Here is an 18330-nt window from a genome sequence, read left to right as displayed (position 1 = left end):
GATGTTATTTGCTAAAAACTGATGAATGGGTCCAACATAACATGCAGTCCACATTTAGTAGTAAACCTTGGTTTATTCGTCCATTGCCAAAGGGAAAAAAATATTATGACACTCACAGACACGCTTACACCACCTGCCAAACATCAAGTGTCATATGCTTCAGTGACACCAATGGTAGATACACACACACACACACAGACACAAACACACACACAGACACAAACACATACGGATTAGCTAGAATTATTAGAATGGAAATGCAGTGGAAATGTGTTTCACAGTCTGTGGGTCTCCTCTGTCGGTGCAGAGTTGAGCGGAACATCCTCGGTGCAGGCCGAGGAAACCACTGGAGCAGAGCAGTGAAAAGCTGGCAGGCCAGAAGCAACGTGCTCAATACCCCTACGCGCACACACACACACACACACACACACACACACACACACACACACGTAGAGCCGTACACACATTGAGCCAGTGGATTAGCTCCTAGTAGCAGCACACCATGTGCTGCAGTGAAGAGATGTCAATTTTTAAGTGGCCATTTGCTAAGTCCAGGCAACAACAGAAACAGTTTGTGGAACAAGGAACAGATCATGCAGATCAGGGAAAAAAAGGTTCGCAGCCTCATGTTTCTCCCCTTTTACTCTCCGTAACATGCGCTACTTCTCTTCTCTATGCTTGTTGATCAAAGTGTTTTCTAAGTGTTCAATGTTGTGTGACGGTCAAGTTATAGTATCACTAGATCCTGTTCTTGAACTGCACAGCTGTTTTTGTCTGTCTTTTTTTTTCTGCTAAAAGTTTCAAAGAGAGAGAAGAAATTTTATTCTCTTGGTTTTCCATGCTCCAAACAAGATTTACATTGCCTTGTCCTCGGGGTAAACTAACAGACCGCCCCATGCTCAGGATTATATTTTACATTGTCATAATCTGTCAAGCATAGCTTGTGTGTTTTTGTTTTGCTTTTTTTTTTATAAAGAAATAATGTTTGCCCTTCAGGTGAATCTAGGCTTTTTTCAATGAAGATGGATATGCTTTCTAAAGTATATAAAAACAACAGGAAATAAAACATGATCATATCAGGATGTTGGAAAGAAGTAAGGATGTTCAAGATTCAAAATGTTTGGGGAAACAAAAGGGAGGCTCGCATGTGGACAGAAGGGATACTGGAGGCCAAGGACAGACTCATCTGCAATTAAAAAAGAGACAATATTGGCCCTGCTCACAGCACCAATAATGAAAGTAATTATAGGTGAACATATGTGTAATTGGTAAATTACACCTGGGCCACCTTAATATTCCAGGGCGATAGTTAATGTTATTAATCACTTATTATCCTTCAGTGGTGCATCCCAGTGGTTTCTTTGAAAATTGATATGCATACTTTTCACTCATGGCCATGCAATAGATACTGCAGTATTAAGCCACAGCTTTAGGCATGAAAATATGCTATTGTTTAAAAACAAATAAATAAATAAACAGACAAACATGTACATCAATCCACCTCTGGACACTGTATTGTTATATTATATATATATATATACCAGACCGTTCTAATGAGATGTCAGGAACTTTACATCCAAACACGGAGACAAGAGTGAAGGCATGTTACAATAGTAGAGCATATGGAATTCATTTGGATCAGGAAGAAGATGGTACCTTGTTGCCCTCGCGTCAGTCGAGGGAGGGTGCCATCAGACCAGTTCCTACACAATGCGAGCCCAACCAAGTATTAGAAAAAAACTGAGCCGATCTTCGTAGAGGAAAGCTGTGAGGCTGTGTAAAGTCAACAGCCAGATTCTACTGCCCCGAGTCACTGACAAAGTCCCATCAGTAGAGATGCTTGCAGATGTCAACACCACTCTACTCACTGTCCCCACTACCAGCATCACACAAGTCAGTGAGCTGAAATCATCCATGAACACATCAGGAAGATTGCCCCTTGGGATGAAGAACTAAGATAGTGCCCTAGATAGTTGCAGACAGAAATTGATATATCTCATGCAGAAAAAAATGCTGTGTTGTGCATTTTTCTATCCATGTCATGTCATGGTGACAGTAAAAAAAAATGTATGTTATTGTATGTTCAAAACTGATGTGAATTCAGCAAAATTTCTCTTACCGTGTCTATTGTTTTGATTTATTGACCTCATACACTCATTGAGAACTTCAATGGAAAAACAAACAAGTATATTCCATTTTTGATGTTTACTGTCACCAAAGGAGTGAGAGGAACGAATGTAAGGAAGAGAAGCCAAGGAAATGAGAGATAGATTTAGGGAGAAGAGTTATTGTGTCTTGGAGAATTATGACCCCAGGCAGCTTTACAGCAGTAGCCAAGTCTTGACAGAAAGCGATTGATTACACACCCTGAAGGAGACTAGGGATGATGACTGTCAGAGAAAGGCAGGATATGGGATGGGGTGGGGGGATTTAGGCTATTGACTAGAACATAATGGAGAATTGTCGAGGAAATAAATTAACAGAATACGCAAAAGTCAAACCTCTTCAGTATTTCCTCACTCTATTTTTATTTATTGTATTCTTTCCGCTTCAGTCTCAGGATTCACTTTTATTGAAATGCCCTCAAATTGGCGCAGCCCACAGGGATTTACTTTATCTTATCTATCTAGTCTCCACCTCATGTCTTTCTTGATTTTTACTGTAGGTGTATCTTGGCAGTAACATAGAGTTGGGGGAACGTTTTAGTTTAATGAGGATGGTTTATATTTGGCATGAAGTTGGATAGAGATTGAACATTGTTGCTTAGAAGGAATCATTCCCTCGTATTTTTTGCATCATTATTAATTTTTGAGGCGCACTCTTACGGTGAAGCATACAAATCATGTGTGCACACAAATCATCACTTCATGCAAGGCGATGCCGACACAGACATACAAACATGTGCGCAGGATGCAGTAAAGTGCTTTATTTACACTTGCACTCACTCTGCTGCACTTATCATACTGACGATGGAAAATGCTTGAGTTTGTGCTTGTATAAACTTGAATGGTCTTTCAGAAAATGCTTTGATATCTTCTCCATTACAGGACGTTGGTGCTATTGTCACACAATGTTTAATTGATTAAGTACTTAATCTCCCTATTAGTCAAATGAAAGGACAGTCTAACACTCTGTTCTCTTCTTTCATCCAGAGTCCTCCTTCATGGTATCAGCCTCTTCACGGACGCCGTCTGTAACATTTGGGGATTCCTTTGACCTCCTGTGCCTGGTTAAACCCCTTCACAACCCTCGTGTCCCTACTTCGGTAACCTGGCAGTTCATGCCGGATAGCACAGAAACTGGCCACAAGGGTCAGGGCGAGTTCAAGGATCTGGTGACTTTCACGAGAGAGGGCACGCTCCAGTGGGGGAAGCCGTTAACTGGACTGGCCATCCGCGCAACAGTGGACCGTTATCACTCCAACACAAACTTTCGGCTGTCGGTGACAAGGGCAGGGCGTCGCGAGGCGGGCAAGTACCAGTGCTCCGCCGTCCTGTGGAGGCAAAACTACAACAACAGCTGGAGCAGAGTGGCCAACCGGACCTCCAACCTGCTTGGCATCACTGTCAAACAGCCAGGTAAAGCTGCATGGCTCTTTGCCAGGTAGACACACACCTAATTGGAAGAGACATAGACCAGCACACTGTTTCTGGCACATACACATACTCTCCCACACAGGCTGAATGAATTCAGCAGAGCTTATAGGATTTCTGCCTGCTCTAATTGCTCTTAGTCTCTGGTTTAGCTACTAATTGGAGTGTGTGAGAAGATGTGTGCATTTAGATGTGTGTCTATGTGCGGATGGCAGGGTGGAGTCTCCTAATGGAGTGCAGTGCATGAATTGCAAAGTATCCCAAAGGAGAAGTGGAGAGGTAGAGGCAAGCAAAGGACTCAGACAGTCAAGTCAGAGTGTGAAAGTGTGATGAAGAGAGTCAGAGAGCTGTCCTTGAACTTTTTTTTCCCCAGTCGAGGCATTAATTTGTCTGCACCACCCTCATTGGTGTGTGTGCCACACACACAGGAAAAAGTTCAATTAGTGGTTGAGTTAAGAAAACAAATAGGCAGACTCTACGACGAATAAACACATGCAGTTTATGTTGAACTTGTATGCTACATCATTAGTTATTTATTTAGTCGAATGTGCCTGAGTAATATGATCATCCTGTTGTTATAAAACATTGTAGTATGGCATTCACCGCACTGTGATTGCTAAAGTGTCAAAGAAAAAGATATTGCCTGAGCTGCACCAAGAGCATAAATTCAACTCAAATTAGTAGGGGAATTACTGGCTTCCATCCCGATAAGCAATTAACATACTGTATATCATGTGAAATAACAAGTGAAAAAAATTGGTATCGGTATGTAAACTACCTGAAATGATCCAACAATCATGTGCATTTCGTTATCCGTTCGATGAAATCCTGCAATTTCTCATTTAATTATACTCGACTCTCTCGAGCGTTCATTCTCAACAACCTCATGCAGGATTTGTATCATGTAAGATTTTTTCGAATTATGTTCGCATGTATTTTTTAACATTAACACATGCAAATTTATGGCCCCCATCACAAGTGGAGGAAAAAAATGGTAATCGTTATCTGCATCTACCAAAACCCATGCAGGGTGACACATATGTGGAGGCAGGTCAATTACATTATGAAAAATTGCAAGTTGTTTTTTTTTTTCCAATAGCATTACAAATTGAAATGGAAAATTCAATCATGATACCGTAGATAAAATCATCCATGCAATGGAGCTGAGTATGTTAACCGCAGGATTTCTGAGTTGGACACAAGGAGCTGGCTCATACTGTATTAACACACCCTCTGCTCCATAAAGCTCCTGGCCTATGACGGTGTAATGAAGGTATAATGTTATAGGCATCCTTAAATGAACCCTGTATCGACAAGCTTTTTGCCTGCCCAAGGGTCTCTTTTATGCTCTGTGGAGTATAAATATGATGCTGTTTAATACGCATACCATTAAAACGTTGTGTGAGTACACGGTAGTCATATGTTTGATAAAGACATTGTCTCTTTGCTGCTATTGATTCAGACGCTCACACAAATGAAAATCTTTGTAAACAGGCCTTTACCATTGAGGCAGAACATTGCGCCCCTTCAGGTAATACTTTGAAATTGAGTTATTATCCTGAATGTTCATTTACCTCTCCCCCTATGCAGTTTATGTTTATCTATAGCCAGGAAGTCTATGGATCCTTGCGCCCTCCCCCACCCCATAAACAAACACTCTGGCATTGCGGAGAGAGAGAAAAAAAATGTAGGTCTTTCTCTCTCTAGCAGCTTCTCAAAGATAAGATGATCAGCTACCTTGAAAATACCATCCGTAACCGTAACAATACGATAAGGTGTGTAACAAAACCATACCATCAGTAACCATGCCAGACCCACCACTCAGTGCATAAGGGCACCACGGCACGATTGTATTATTGTACCGTGAGGTACAACACATCTATGAGTCACTTCTTGTTTTTTCTCTGTGTACCTGAATGTTAAACATCCCTGGCTAAAGGAGTGGCTGGCATTTTCACTTCCTCTATCAGATGAAGTAGGAGAAAGGGGAGTGTGTGAAATGAGGTGTGAATAAACACAGCAACTGACCAGATACATAATTGAGAGAGACTAATTCATGCTTCCAGAGGTACCTGCTCAATATGTATGAGGTGCCTCTTCAGCATAGTGTGTGCATGTCTGTGTTTTTGCATGAATGACCATGCAACCATGTTTCTTATGATGTGTCTCTGAGAGCTTTTTCCGATGCTTATTTTGCATTTCGCGGTTTCTTTGAGCATCCTGGGGGTCCAATACACAGCAATCATAAATTCAAAAGAAAGAAACAAAGAACGAAAGAAAGGATGTATATTTCTAACATGAAAGGGTGTGCAAATACTGAATGACTCCCTCATTAAATTATTGTATGACTTCAAAAGCGGAGACTGAAAACTAGTGTCAGAAATGGCACCCTTGATCCGGCATCCATGCATCTTAGATCAGCAGGAGCGAAAGTTGGATATAGATAAAAGCTAATGTGAACCAACTCAGAGGCCTGTCAGTGTGACGATTGGTGAGACTAGAGAAGTGCCCATAACGCAGCCCAGGCCTACTTCCTGTTCCAGATTGCCATTAGAAGACAGACTCCCTATCCAAGTCCCCTGGGTCGTATCAGAGGAGTTCTCAGCCATATCCACACATACGTGTGCGTTATTGCCGTGTTGAGAGGGCAGCCTTGCGCAGCTGCTTGAATCATCCAGCATCAGCTGGAGAGCCGGACAGGAGCATAAACTTCATTATGCTAATGGCCCCGCGCACGTGCAGTACATTCATACACGCTGGGGAGTTCCCTCCCTGACTGTATGGGTAATATCTTGTGGTAGAACAGGCTTCAATATTAGCCATAAAAACACAAAAAAAAAATCACCTGATACAGCAGCACTGTTATTAAATTTTTACCTGATTGAGTTTTCTCTTTGTGTCTTTCCGAAATGTAATACTAGCCGAACATGTGTTCAGCACGGATGATCACAAGGGAAGCCTCTGCCTCCACGACACAATCTAATATCTTCTACTCATAACTTTAAGTGCACACACTCAAACACACAGATACTGGAAACACACAAAACTAATTATGTTGAATCTTCCTAATGGCTCTGGAGTTTAGATTAATGATGGATTGGGGAGTTCAATACATTTTTCTCATCATTTTTGTGTGAGCATGTGCACATTTGTGTCTGGCATGAGGAGTGGGATATTAAGAGTGTCTGGTTGTTGGCTGAGCTAGAAGGATGATGGTAATGATGACGGGGGAGGGGAAGGGGACTGTCCCACTTAGAGATTCTCTTCATCTCTTGTCACACACCTACGCTCGCCAGGCTACCTTTCACTTGCATGATAAAACATTGGGATGCTGGAATTGCTCCCTTCTCCTTTTCATTCTTATTCGCGTCTCTTGTTCTGCGATCCTCTTGTTGCGCTTTGAGGTAGAGGATTTACTTTTTACCCCGCTTTCCCGCTACTTTATCTTGCCCTGGCTGGTACGCTCACTCCGTCTCTCGTACAGTTCTCACGCTTATCTCTCTGTCTAATATGGGCTAAAAGATGACGCGTGTGCTCTCCTTTTATGCAAAGTGAAGTCCATGCCACCGAGCCTTTATTGATAACCTTTTCAGCGAACAGATTTGTGCCGATCATGACATAGGATAGGAGCTGTCTGTCTTCATTAGCACTCAGCCCCCACCATTTCAGTCTGTCTATATTTTCCTCTCACTCTACCCATAAGTCTCTTTTAATGTTTTCCTACGCCTTCACTGTCACTTAGCTGCTTGTTTGCCTCCATGCACATCCATAGCTTCTCTCTTACTCTTGTGATTTTTCAATATTTTATAATTCCCTTATTTCTCGGTCCTGGTAATTTTCTTCATAATGTGTACATTTTTCCTCAAATAGCTTTTTTGCCATTGTCAGTATTTCATTAATTATAAGGATATGGCAGCTGTGCCTGTTTGCACACAATAGCAGCTTTACCACAGAGGTATTGTCAGTGACAGTGTTGTAAATCTTCTCCATGCCTGACTTCACGTAGTTTGGCCGGCCCACAAGTTCACCCGAGGCATCGCTCTGTGTAAAGGCTGCCTGTACGCAAGCAGCGTACCGCCTGCCTCTTTCTCATGCACTTTGTCTTTTTTTTTTATCTTTACCCTGCATTACACTCGCAAACACACAGGGTGATGTGGGATAAATGAAAGTTTGATGGGTGCACTGAAACAGAAAATAATTTTATGAAAGGCTTTTAATTAATCACAGCGGTTTCAGACATTCAAGGTCAAGCTGGCTCCCTTTGTCATCTTCCTCACAAGACACAGTCTTGCTCTCTCACACGAGCATATTTTTCTGTCAAATCTTTAAACATTCAGTTTTCATTTCCATGTTTGGCCAATTTGAGAACACAATGAGATTCTCTGTGTTGTGTTTCTCCATCTCGCTTTAAGCATGTGTGTGTTTGTGTGCTGAGCACGTGCATATACACTCTTGTGTGTCTAGCTGGTGTAATTGAAGTCGTAACTCAAAGCCAGCTCCAGTGCTGCTGCCGCCCATGTAAATCAGCAGCTAATAGCTAGAGCAGGAGAGGCATCGTGGCGCAGCATCCTGAATACACACACACGCACGTGTACGATACACTCACACACCGGCCCTCTTCCTGCACTGACTGAAAGACCTCTTCTCAGTGGTTTAATGAGCATAATGTGTTTTATGGTCACTGGTTGACCCTTTTCAAACGTACACACAGGCACACAGCTCAATCTAATGTGTCTTTATGTTCTGCACTCTGTGCGAACTTCTTGAGGGCAATTTATCTCCAGTAGTTCCCTGGCCAGACCCCTTATCTCATCCCCTTCTTCTGTTTGTTTTTTTCTGCCGGACCTTCCTTTATCAAGCATTCACTACTTCAGACCGGGTCGAACGGGGAGCACATTTGGGCCCCGACAACAATAACAGGAAATAAATTCTACATAGGCGTTGTATTACAGGTAACGTTTGACTGAGAGACGTTCAGACGCCTAAGCCCTCTCATTTAATCGCCGCACTGATATTCACAAACAAAGCCTCAAAATAGCTGACAGACAGCAAGCTCTGGTGAGACACATTACAAGCACATTGAAGAATTTGCAAGCATAAATTACTTCCAAAGTAGTCTCTCCCAATTCCAATTTGTCCGCGCTACATGCAAGATAATCCGCATTCATCATTAAAATGAGACAGATTTTTGTGAATTCACTTTATTACTCCAAATTATTCCAAGACACAGTGTCTTGACTTGTCTTCATGTCACCTTAGTCCCCAGATTATTTTTAAATGCTTCTTCCTCATCTCGTGATGTTGAGGGGAACTGTTTATACCGCTATTGCAGGATAAGGGGCTGCTTTACTATCAACAGTGAGTTTGAAAGTATTAATAAATAATCGCAAATATGTCGTCGCAAGCGTTTCATAGCATCAGTTTTTTATCATTTTTCCACTTTTGCCCTTGTGCTTGTTTCAAAGCAGAAACTGAATTATAAGTTGTTTGTTATTTTTTTCCTGATCTCTGAATGTGCTTGAATGGATGCATTTGAAAATGAGGTGTGATACCGTAGCAATTGTCATGAGATCAATTAATCCTTTATTAAACCCATGACAGGTAATCGTTCCAACTTCTACACTGGCCCATAAACATGTTTAAGTCCCGATAAGATGGGCTGTTTCAACATCAGGTCTGGTCCATTTTTCTCTCAACAGTTTGTTTGCATATTACTGGTACAAACAGCAGTGCAGCCCACTAAGTGGGCCGGCCCCTCTAGCAGAACTGCCAGATGGCCAATCTGAGCCTGCTCTCAGGCAGGAGGGCAGAAAAAGGGGAAGAGAACAGCTAATGCAACTTTATTTTGGTATCAGTGTCGGGGATAAGAAAGTGCACCAGTGGAAGTTGCGTGTGTGATTTTGGCTGAATGTGTTCAAGGCTGGTGTTGGACAGAGCCCCGTCACAAACCCTGCCTTAATGATATTGTGGAGAGAGTTGAAGGAAGGGACAAGGAGACGTAATATCCCTCCCTGACACAATGGGATCATAGATACATCGCCATCATTAGCATAGAAATGAGCCTCGGAGTTGAGCAGGCGAACTACTTTTTCAGCCAAGGGAACCCTATCCGTCATTGCCCCTGGTAACCGTCCCACTGTCATCAGTGACTGAGGTCCAGACGGGTCAGGCCGTGTGTTTGTTTATCGAGTGGCACAGGTTGATGAGGGGCGGCGAGCCAAAGTTTGCTGTTCTGCTAGGGATCAGGGCCCGTCTAAGCCCTCAGTCCCGACATGGTCAGGGCCCTGGCCAGGGATTTCCCTCTGGCTGTGCTAAAGCTAATGCTAAAGGCGGAGCAGGCAGCCATTAAGACTATAAGTCCTCTGGAGTTGAGCTGGACTGACTGCCTGCTGCTTTCCAAAATCCCCCCCAGGAGCATGTTATTACTTTCTCTCTTTTACATCTCTCGTCTACCCCCTTTCCCCCCAACTGCACGCTGACTCTTACTCCCCCGCGCTATGTTGGCAGGTAATTCTGAATATCTCTTTAGTTTGGTGATATATCTTTTAAAGATCCTACTTTTTCTCATCCCATATTATTTTAAAAAGTCTTCCCTCCCTCACTTCCAGCTTACCTTCCTCTCTTTTTGATTCAACCCTGATATCTCCTTATGTCTCTTTCACTGAGTTTTCTGCATGATTTTCCCCTCCTTTGAACTGGTGAGGGAGTTATGATATGATATATAGGGTTATGTAGTCGAATGGATAAGTTGTCAGGTCATTAATGTCATTAAGTACATATTAGACTATATTAAAAAGGGAACTAAAAGTTGCATATACCCACCAGCTCCTCTGTAAGGATACTTCATTAGACCTCATCAATATTCACGAACTGGTGAGACCACTGAATATTCATTTTACTTTTAGATGATTAGACGGAATGTGATCAGGTGAGAAGTAAATCAAGGGAAGGTGAAAATTGATAAGAACAAAAGGCTGTCATGGAAGTGCAAGATGAATTCAGTTTATTTTGTGTTTGTTGGGGGGGGGGGGGGGGTGAGGGGAGGAGACTATGAAAAACCCAAAACAGAGAGGGTAAAGGAATTTTATTCTGCCAAAAAATTCAAAATAAAACTCTTTGATTTAAATCTCTGGCTGTCTTTCTCCTGTAAACACTTGGCAGGGCACTTTCCGAGGGACTTTGAAGCTAGGCAAAAGAGACACATCTGTGTGTGTTTGCGTGTGTATGTGTGTGTGTGTATGTGTGTATGTTTTATAGCAGTGGTCAGTGTTTGTGGACATGCCACACTTGCAATCTTAGCTACTGTATATACTTTTCCCCAATGATTGAAATACATTCTCATTTATCCTGCCCTTCGGCATCATAAACAGCTTTCTGTCCACAGTTTGCTGACTTCCTCTCTGATCACAATAGGCTGCTGTTTCTTGCCCCTTTTTCGTACAAACCTCTGCTGAAAAAATAGAGGAAACTAAAAGATTTCAGCTCTGCAGTTTTGTTTTGCTATTAAACAAGACAAATCGGGCTTGCATGGAAAAGGGTTGAGATAAGGGTTCAGTGAGCCAATTAGAGCCCGTGTTGTGTCGATTTGTGAGTGTTTGTGTACACAGTAATGACAGTAAATGCACACGAAACTGCTGAAGCACAAGTACCTCCTGTGGAGCTGATTGTTGTGGGTAAGAGCCAATACAAGGATACAACTCATATCATTAGATTTTGCATTCATATTTTTTTTTCACGCTTTTAGCAAGCATCTGACTATTAATTGAATTTTATTCAATCAGGATGTATATAAAAAGTTCCGGCTGGGTTTTATTGAGTCTGCTCTTTCATATTGTGAGATCAGATCAGTGAGGCCTTTAAAAGTATCCTTGCCCTCCCCTGCTGCTCATGATGACTGGGTTGCCCTGGAAACAGCAAGTGCAGGTAAAATGTACAAGACGGTATCAAAATTGGTGTTCAAGGTTACTTCGAATTTATTAGGGGTATCTGTCTCTACCTGGTCGGCCATGAATTATATGTACAGGCTGAAACAATAGGCAGACTTTTCAGTCCCTCTAACTTCATTTTCTTGACCTCTTAGCAGAGGATAAAGCAAGTGTCCAAAATAAGTTAGGCGATGAAATAGTGGCAAACATAGACATGCCGTGCCACTCACGCACACTGATAAACCATCGGTAAGTGTGATTGCTTAATCAATACGTATCGGTGCCGATCAATGTATCTTCACCCTTGTGCATGAACCATTGAGTCTCATTGAACACACCAAAGATGGGCCTGACAAGACTGTGAAGATATGATGCTGATTGGGTGCACATGCATGGTGAGCGGTGCTATTGCAGCATCTTCCTAAGCAGTGGTTCTTTTTACGCTGCACACTGTACTTGCATCACGCAGTATCTTTGTTCATTTTCTGCTTCTTGCATCAGCACATGCATGAGAGCGGTACAGTAAGAAGGCTGCAAAGTGGAGGGTGAACAATCTTTGCTGTCTATGTGGACACGTGTCGGAGGATGTGAGTTGCGGCTCGGTGAAATAGCTTTTTTCCGAATGTGACATTTCACAGCGAGTGTAATCTACGGGGAGTGTGGACTTAGAGGTTGTTTTCTGTGCTGGGTTGCATTTTGCTTCATTACTCCACTGTATTTCTACCCATTCAATTTTATTTGTCTTCCTGTTTGCTTGAGTGACGGCTTCATTTAAATAACTTGTAATAGCTTATGCTTATGATGCTCTTAATGGGGCTTGAATAATTACCACATTTTATCTTTGAAAAGGCATTTCTGTAATCCCTAATATGCAGCAAGGTTTGTTATTTTCGCCTTGGCGTGGAATAAACTTCAAATGAGAATGACAGGGATTTTGTACTATGCCAATCCAGTCATGCCTGGGTCCATGTCCACAGTTTCAGAGGTTTTATTTACTGCGGAAAGACGGAAAAAGGACTGCCAGGATTCTTCAGGGAGTACTTCCAGATTGAAGCTGAGGCAACAAAGATGACTAACTGTAGATGCAAGCTTGAAATACCATTGCAAAACAGGGTGGCCTGGCAATGCCTTTTAGACATGCACCTTTTAAATGCAAACAGATTTGCGCAAGCTTTATTATGTCTGATGCAAATCTGACTTTCCATTTTTAGCTGGTTCACTGATCTGTGGATCAGGGTAAGGGGTTATGGCGAGACCCTGGGCTTTCACCCAAAGTAGTCAATAAGCCAGTCAGTCATCACAAACCTTAGTGTAAAAACTTATGAAATGGGCAATGGGAGGATTTAAAAATACTAAATCACCGTATGTATATAACTTAACCTTTTCATTAGCTTGGTTATCTCAAAAATGAATGACCGTGCACGGAGAATGTGTTCCAGTATCAGTTTTTTAAATTCAGATTTAATAACCTGATTAATTTTATAAATGCAAGACATTGAATTAAACTTAAAAGGCCAATGAAAAAGAACGAATGAAGCAAAATCAAATGAGTAGCAGACACAGTGAAATACTTTTCTTCACTTCACAGTATGATATAGATTACTGTAATTTCCAGACTAAAATCCGCTACTTTTTTCACATGCTTTTGACACTGCGTATTTTTCATATTTTAACACCTATGTATTTTTTTTGTGCTAACGAGCTTCATGACGCCAAAACACTTAGCCACGTCACATCAGACCAGGGAAATTACCATGAAATTCTAAGGCTGTTCTATTCCGACACTGAAGAACACGACTTTAGTGGTTTTAGTGCGCAGGAGGAAGACCAAGATAGCAATCAGCTGGAGTAGGAAAAAGCGGGGATAGAAAATGGATAGATGGACTTCCTTGTGTTATTCATTATTAATCTTTTTCATCAGCCGTGTTACAGGCATTGTTCGGAAAAAAGCATTTCCAGTACATTTGAGGATGTTATGGGTATGTATTTCATGAAAAGTTTAAGATCTTTCGTTGTAAATATCTCATGTTATAACATGGACACCTGCAGCTGATCGACAAGTGCGGCCTATATATGTACACATATATTTATTTTATTATTTTCAGCCTGTGAGGATTATATTCAGGTTTCGCTCAATAGTCTGGAAATTACATTACTGTACAACTTGTTTTGAATTTATATACTTTCATTCTCAAGGGGGGCACAGTGACCGAGTGGGCAGTGATCCCAATGGGGGGGCTTTCAGTATATAGTATAGCATTGTTCCTCATGCCTGTTTGGGGATTCCTCCTGGTTGTCAATTTTCCTCTCACAGTCTGGAAACATGAAGAAAGTTGTTTGGAGACCCTAAATTGCCCAGAACAGAATGCAAGAGTGAATGGTTGTATGTCTCAATATGCTTCCCTCTGAAGGATTGTCAACCTATGCAGGGTGAACTCGCCTCTTGGCCCAATGACAGCTAGAACAGGCTCCAGCACCTCCTGCAACCCCAGGTGCTTGATAAACCAGTATAGATAACAAATTAATAAATGAATGAATATTAGCATTCTTTGTACACATATAGTCTTTTACATGTATAGTCTTTCTTCTGTGCAGAGGTCAAATCAAAATGAATTGTGTTTTTAGACAGTGCAAAAAGTCATTCATCTTGTCATCCCATAAAATAAAGAAAACATCTACAAAGTACAACCAATCCAATAAGTAACTGTCTACATTAGGTTTGCATTTTGATCAGGATCTGATACAGCAGATTTAATTCTCACCATAAAATGTCTTCGAATTAAATCTCATGACTTCAGAAATTCTGTCTCTCCTTTTTTTTTTTTTTTGGAAAGATTTGAATCATTTCCATTGTGTATGCTTGTTACAGCCATTATTTTGTTAGGATACTTTAATGCATGTGGGTTGTTTTTTCTCTTTCCTTTTTTTTTTTTACATTTTTCTGCACTTTTTGCCAAACTAATCCTCCACTTAGCATGTGACAGCGGAGCCCCGGTTGCAGTCACACCTGATGTACCTGCAGCTAATCCTATCCCACTACTAATGTTACTGTAACCAATCTTGTCACAGCACTCAGGGCGACCTCCGCTTCATCTTGATGTCTCAGTCACACCTTTCTTCCGTCTCCTCCCTCATTGACTGCTCTTTTCCTGTCCTTGCATGACTTGATAAATACATGTCTTTCAGACAGACCGTCCCCTGCTTTTGTCTTGTGTGTTTCCTATTAATATCAATGCCCTGACTTACAATTCCCAGCATAACTCAACCTTGTCTCCTCCGGTGCTCTACATTTAATCTTACCTTATATTTCTACCTCAGTACCATCAGAACTTGTATCTCCGAAACTCTGAACCGTCTGACATTTTTTGCACTTTCTTATTCCCTCATTTCTTTCCTTTTCCTTTGTTGCTTATGAATATTGCCTGTACTCCACCATCTTTTATTGCCCCGCTGCGCCCAGAAATAAACCCAGCTACAAGTTCTGTGTTGTGAAACAGAAATGACTTTGTATGCATCATCATTACTGCTGTTTCCAACTATCAAAATGGTTTTCTACTCTGACTTCTTCTCTCTGAATCCCTCTTTGTTTCTAATTATTTGCAGAAAGCAAGCTACGAGTACAAAAGACCAACCATTCTCAGGTATACCTGGAGGACAGTCGTGTCAGGATCAATTGCTCCATCACCTCCAACACCAGCCAGGACTCCCAGTTTGCCATACTGTGGTACGTGAGGCGTGCTACGGGGTCGGAAGCCGATGAGCTCTTGCTGCGACTTGAACGATCTGGGGCCTTCGAATACGGCGCCTATGCAGATGAGGAGAGACTGCGGCGCCGCGTGCAGGCTGAGAGGCTGTCACCCTCTCTGTTTGTGCTGACACTGAACAGAGCAGAGAAGAGTGATTCAGGGACATATTATTGCCTGGTGGAGGAATGGCTGAGTGACCCAGATGGAGCCTGGTATCGACAGTCCAGGGATTCATCGGGGCTTTCACAGGTTCTGGTGAGACAGCCAGGTGGGTAACCAGAACGAACCGCCGGTTCCCTTTTACAGGAGACATATCTGTCAGCACTACAGGGAAACAGCAGCCGTCACTTTAGCCTCGCGTGTTTTGATTACTTCGAGGTTTTAATGACCTGATCTCCTCTGATAAATCGCTCCTCGGTTTGCCGTGCCTCCCTGTCCATCTATGGTCATCTACATGGCAGAGATCTGGAAGCAAAAATAGTTTTAGGATGTGCCAGATGTCACAATACAGAAGGTTACAGCTTGCTCGTACATCAAACTAGCCATCGTGTAATTATATTGGAATGGTCCGAAAGCAATCAAAGTCAGACAGCCAATCTGGAGCAAACAAGTAAATTAAATCTTTATTTCTAAATTACAAAGTTTTCCTTTATTTCCTTAAAAATGTTCAAGGATAAAGGACCCCTAATCCCAGTTGTTAAAAGCATTTGTGTATCAAGGTTTCTTTTTCCCAAGGTCACGGAAATTCCTCTTCCCTTTCAGTTGCTGTGTGTGAATACAGAGTGAAATAATTGAAATGGCATTTGTCCAGCCAGTGTGTGTGTGATGATCAGAAGCCAGAGGGGCGAAGAAAATGGTTGTCTTTTGTACAGACAACAAAAGTAACACTGCTTCCACTATAAATGACTCTGTAATACAGATAACTGAATTCAGCCCAGAGTTTTTTCCCATATGTGGAAGTATCATTTTATCCTATAATAATTTCACTGATGGTTTCAAAGAGTTACGTGGCTTTTTGCAGAAGCTCACTCTGTCAGGAAGGTGTAACATTTGTGTTTTCTATACAGATTTTAGCTATTAATAATATATTCCTCTTTAAAAATTCATCACGGTGCTTAAAACGTATTTGTCTAGGAAGTCATTGCCTCTCCCTGGCCCATTTGATGTCTGGGTTGCATCTAACCCTGTTGAAGAGTCCAGAGACTGCTGGAAAACTAAAAGCATCCGTTTTCTCTTTTGTTTAGACAGTTTTGAATTTCTTGTCCACAGGCACAGTTTGCATTGGTACAGGGGGTTAACTGAAACTAACTTGTAGTTGGAGTAGCTTGAGTTGCTCGCAGGAATTTAAGTATGGTTCATACCAAGAAAGAACAAGTTGTATTTTATTGAAACACCTAACGGTATGCTATTTCTTTGAAACTGACGCTGCAAAAGTAATGACTGGCCTAGAGCAGGGTTTAAACTACTGATACTATCAACAACAAAAGGAAATTTCCACATTAATTCCCAGCATTTAAAAATAATTTGTCGTTTAGAGACAACATAGCATGAAATATATCACTTATAAAAGCATGTGGAAAAACTTTCAAAGCGACCTTTAAATGCAAACAGACCTATTATTTCCCCACATACAAGTCAAATGCCTCATCATTTGCTGCCTTTATTGTGATGGTTAAATCTAAAAATAATCTTTTAAACAAAGACTTTCCACAATGGATTTTGGACAGGCATAACACAGATTGGCCCTTATTTAGAGGTCTATTACAGGCCTGGCCAACCTTGGCTTGGGAGCCTTGGTCTATTACTTCAAAATGAAGACCTTTGTATGAATTCTGTACCAACATTATTTGCATATCTGTATGAATGGGTGATGATCAAATCAAATCATGATTTGAAAGTTCCTCTAGTGGTAAGTAGATGAGGAAAAGTCCTTTTGCCCATAAATCTTTCAGTTACTGATGAGTCGGACAACTTGTACATCGCCCTTTTTTCTTTAGAGAGCAGAAAAGGGTAAAAATGTAAGAACGAAGCAGATAGTTTTCAAGTTTCTGAACATAAGAAAAAGATGTCCTCCAGCGGCTGCTATTTTTCTTCCACTATTGTTAGAAGATTCTATTGAGTTTTCTATTCAATGAAGCTAAATTTCATTACATTAGCTGTAAACCGAGTACCGGTACATTCTCCAAAATCAGGTTTTGTGCGTACAAATATTTTGCCACAAATACATTATCTCTGCCCCCCCCAGTCTTTCCACTCTTTATCATCTTTTTTACTCTTCCAGAGATTCGGCTTCAGGTAGAGGAGACTGAGTCAAATGTGACGGTGCCAGAGTCTGCTGCAATCCGACTGGGCTGCAGCATTCCTTCCCAGTCCTCTAGAGACTCCCGCTTCTCTGTCTCCTGGTATATGGAACACACTAAAGAGGAGGAAGAGGAGGACCAGCCAGGGGCGGCGGGGAACAAGCGAGATTGCGTTTTCTCCATTGGACATGACGCCATTTTTGGGAATGGAAACTGCAGCCCCAGAGAAGAGGTTGGGCCAAATTCACGCCTTAAGTTTGAGAGAATGACCTCTGATCTGTACAGTCTAACCATCCTCGGCGCGAGGCCAACAGACGGGGGTCGCTACTTCTGCCATGTGGAGGAATGGCTTCTCAACCCTCGCAACGCCTGGTATCGCCTGGCCACTAATAATTCTGGATTCACCATTGTCAACATTGTGCAACAAGGCAAGTGTGTTAGGAGTCAAAAAACCTTTCTTTTCAGAGTGTTGCTGAGAATGAACAACTGATCAACAGTATAATAATAATAATAATAATAACAATAATATTTGAAATCATTAAGACTGCTTTGATTTATCAGGAAATCCTAGGATATGTCATACATCCTTAATGTTATAAAAATAAATATATCAACAAGCAAAGAGTTAAAGAGACCATTATCTTAAACTTCTAAGGTTCAAATTCCTAAAATAAAGGTGAGAGGGACCCATAACCCTTCACGAGTGGCTGAAGGACAATGACTATACTTCAATTCATGTAATTAAAATAGACTTTCAATGTGATTG

General features: G+C 41.6%; 1 protein-coding gene across 1 annotated transcript in view; it reads left to right on the top strand.

Moving 5' to 3' along the window:
- Positions 1–18330, top strand: part of igsf3 (immunoglobulin superfamily, member 3) — a 71663-nt gene that overhangs the window by 52210 nt on the left and 1123 nt on the right. Inside the window, exons 6-8 of the mRNA XM_086145589.1 lie at positions 3153–3578; positions 15122–15532; positions 17546–17992. Of these exons, the coding sequence (XP_086001715.1) occupies positions 3153–3578; positions 15122–15532; positions 17546–17992 (1284 nt within the window). The remainder of the gene's footprint in view (positions 1–3152; positions 3579–15121; positions 15533–17545; positions 17993–18330) is intronic.

This window comes from Fistularia commersonii, chromosome 4, assembly GCF_037954325.1.
Source record: "Fistularia commersonii isolate RoL2024-O1a breed Wild chromosome 4, RoL_Fcom_v1.0, whole genome shotgun sequence".
NCBI lineage: Eukaryota > Metazoa > Chordata > Actinopteri > Syngnathiformes > Fistulariidae > Fistularia > Fistularia commersonii.
The sequence above is the reverse complement of the archived record's forward strand: the minus strand, read 5'-3'. Positions and strand labels throughout refer to the sequence as shown.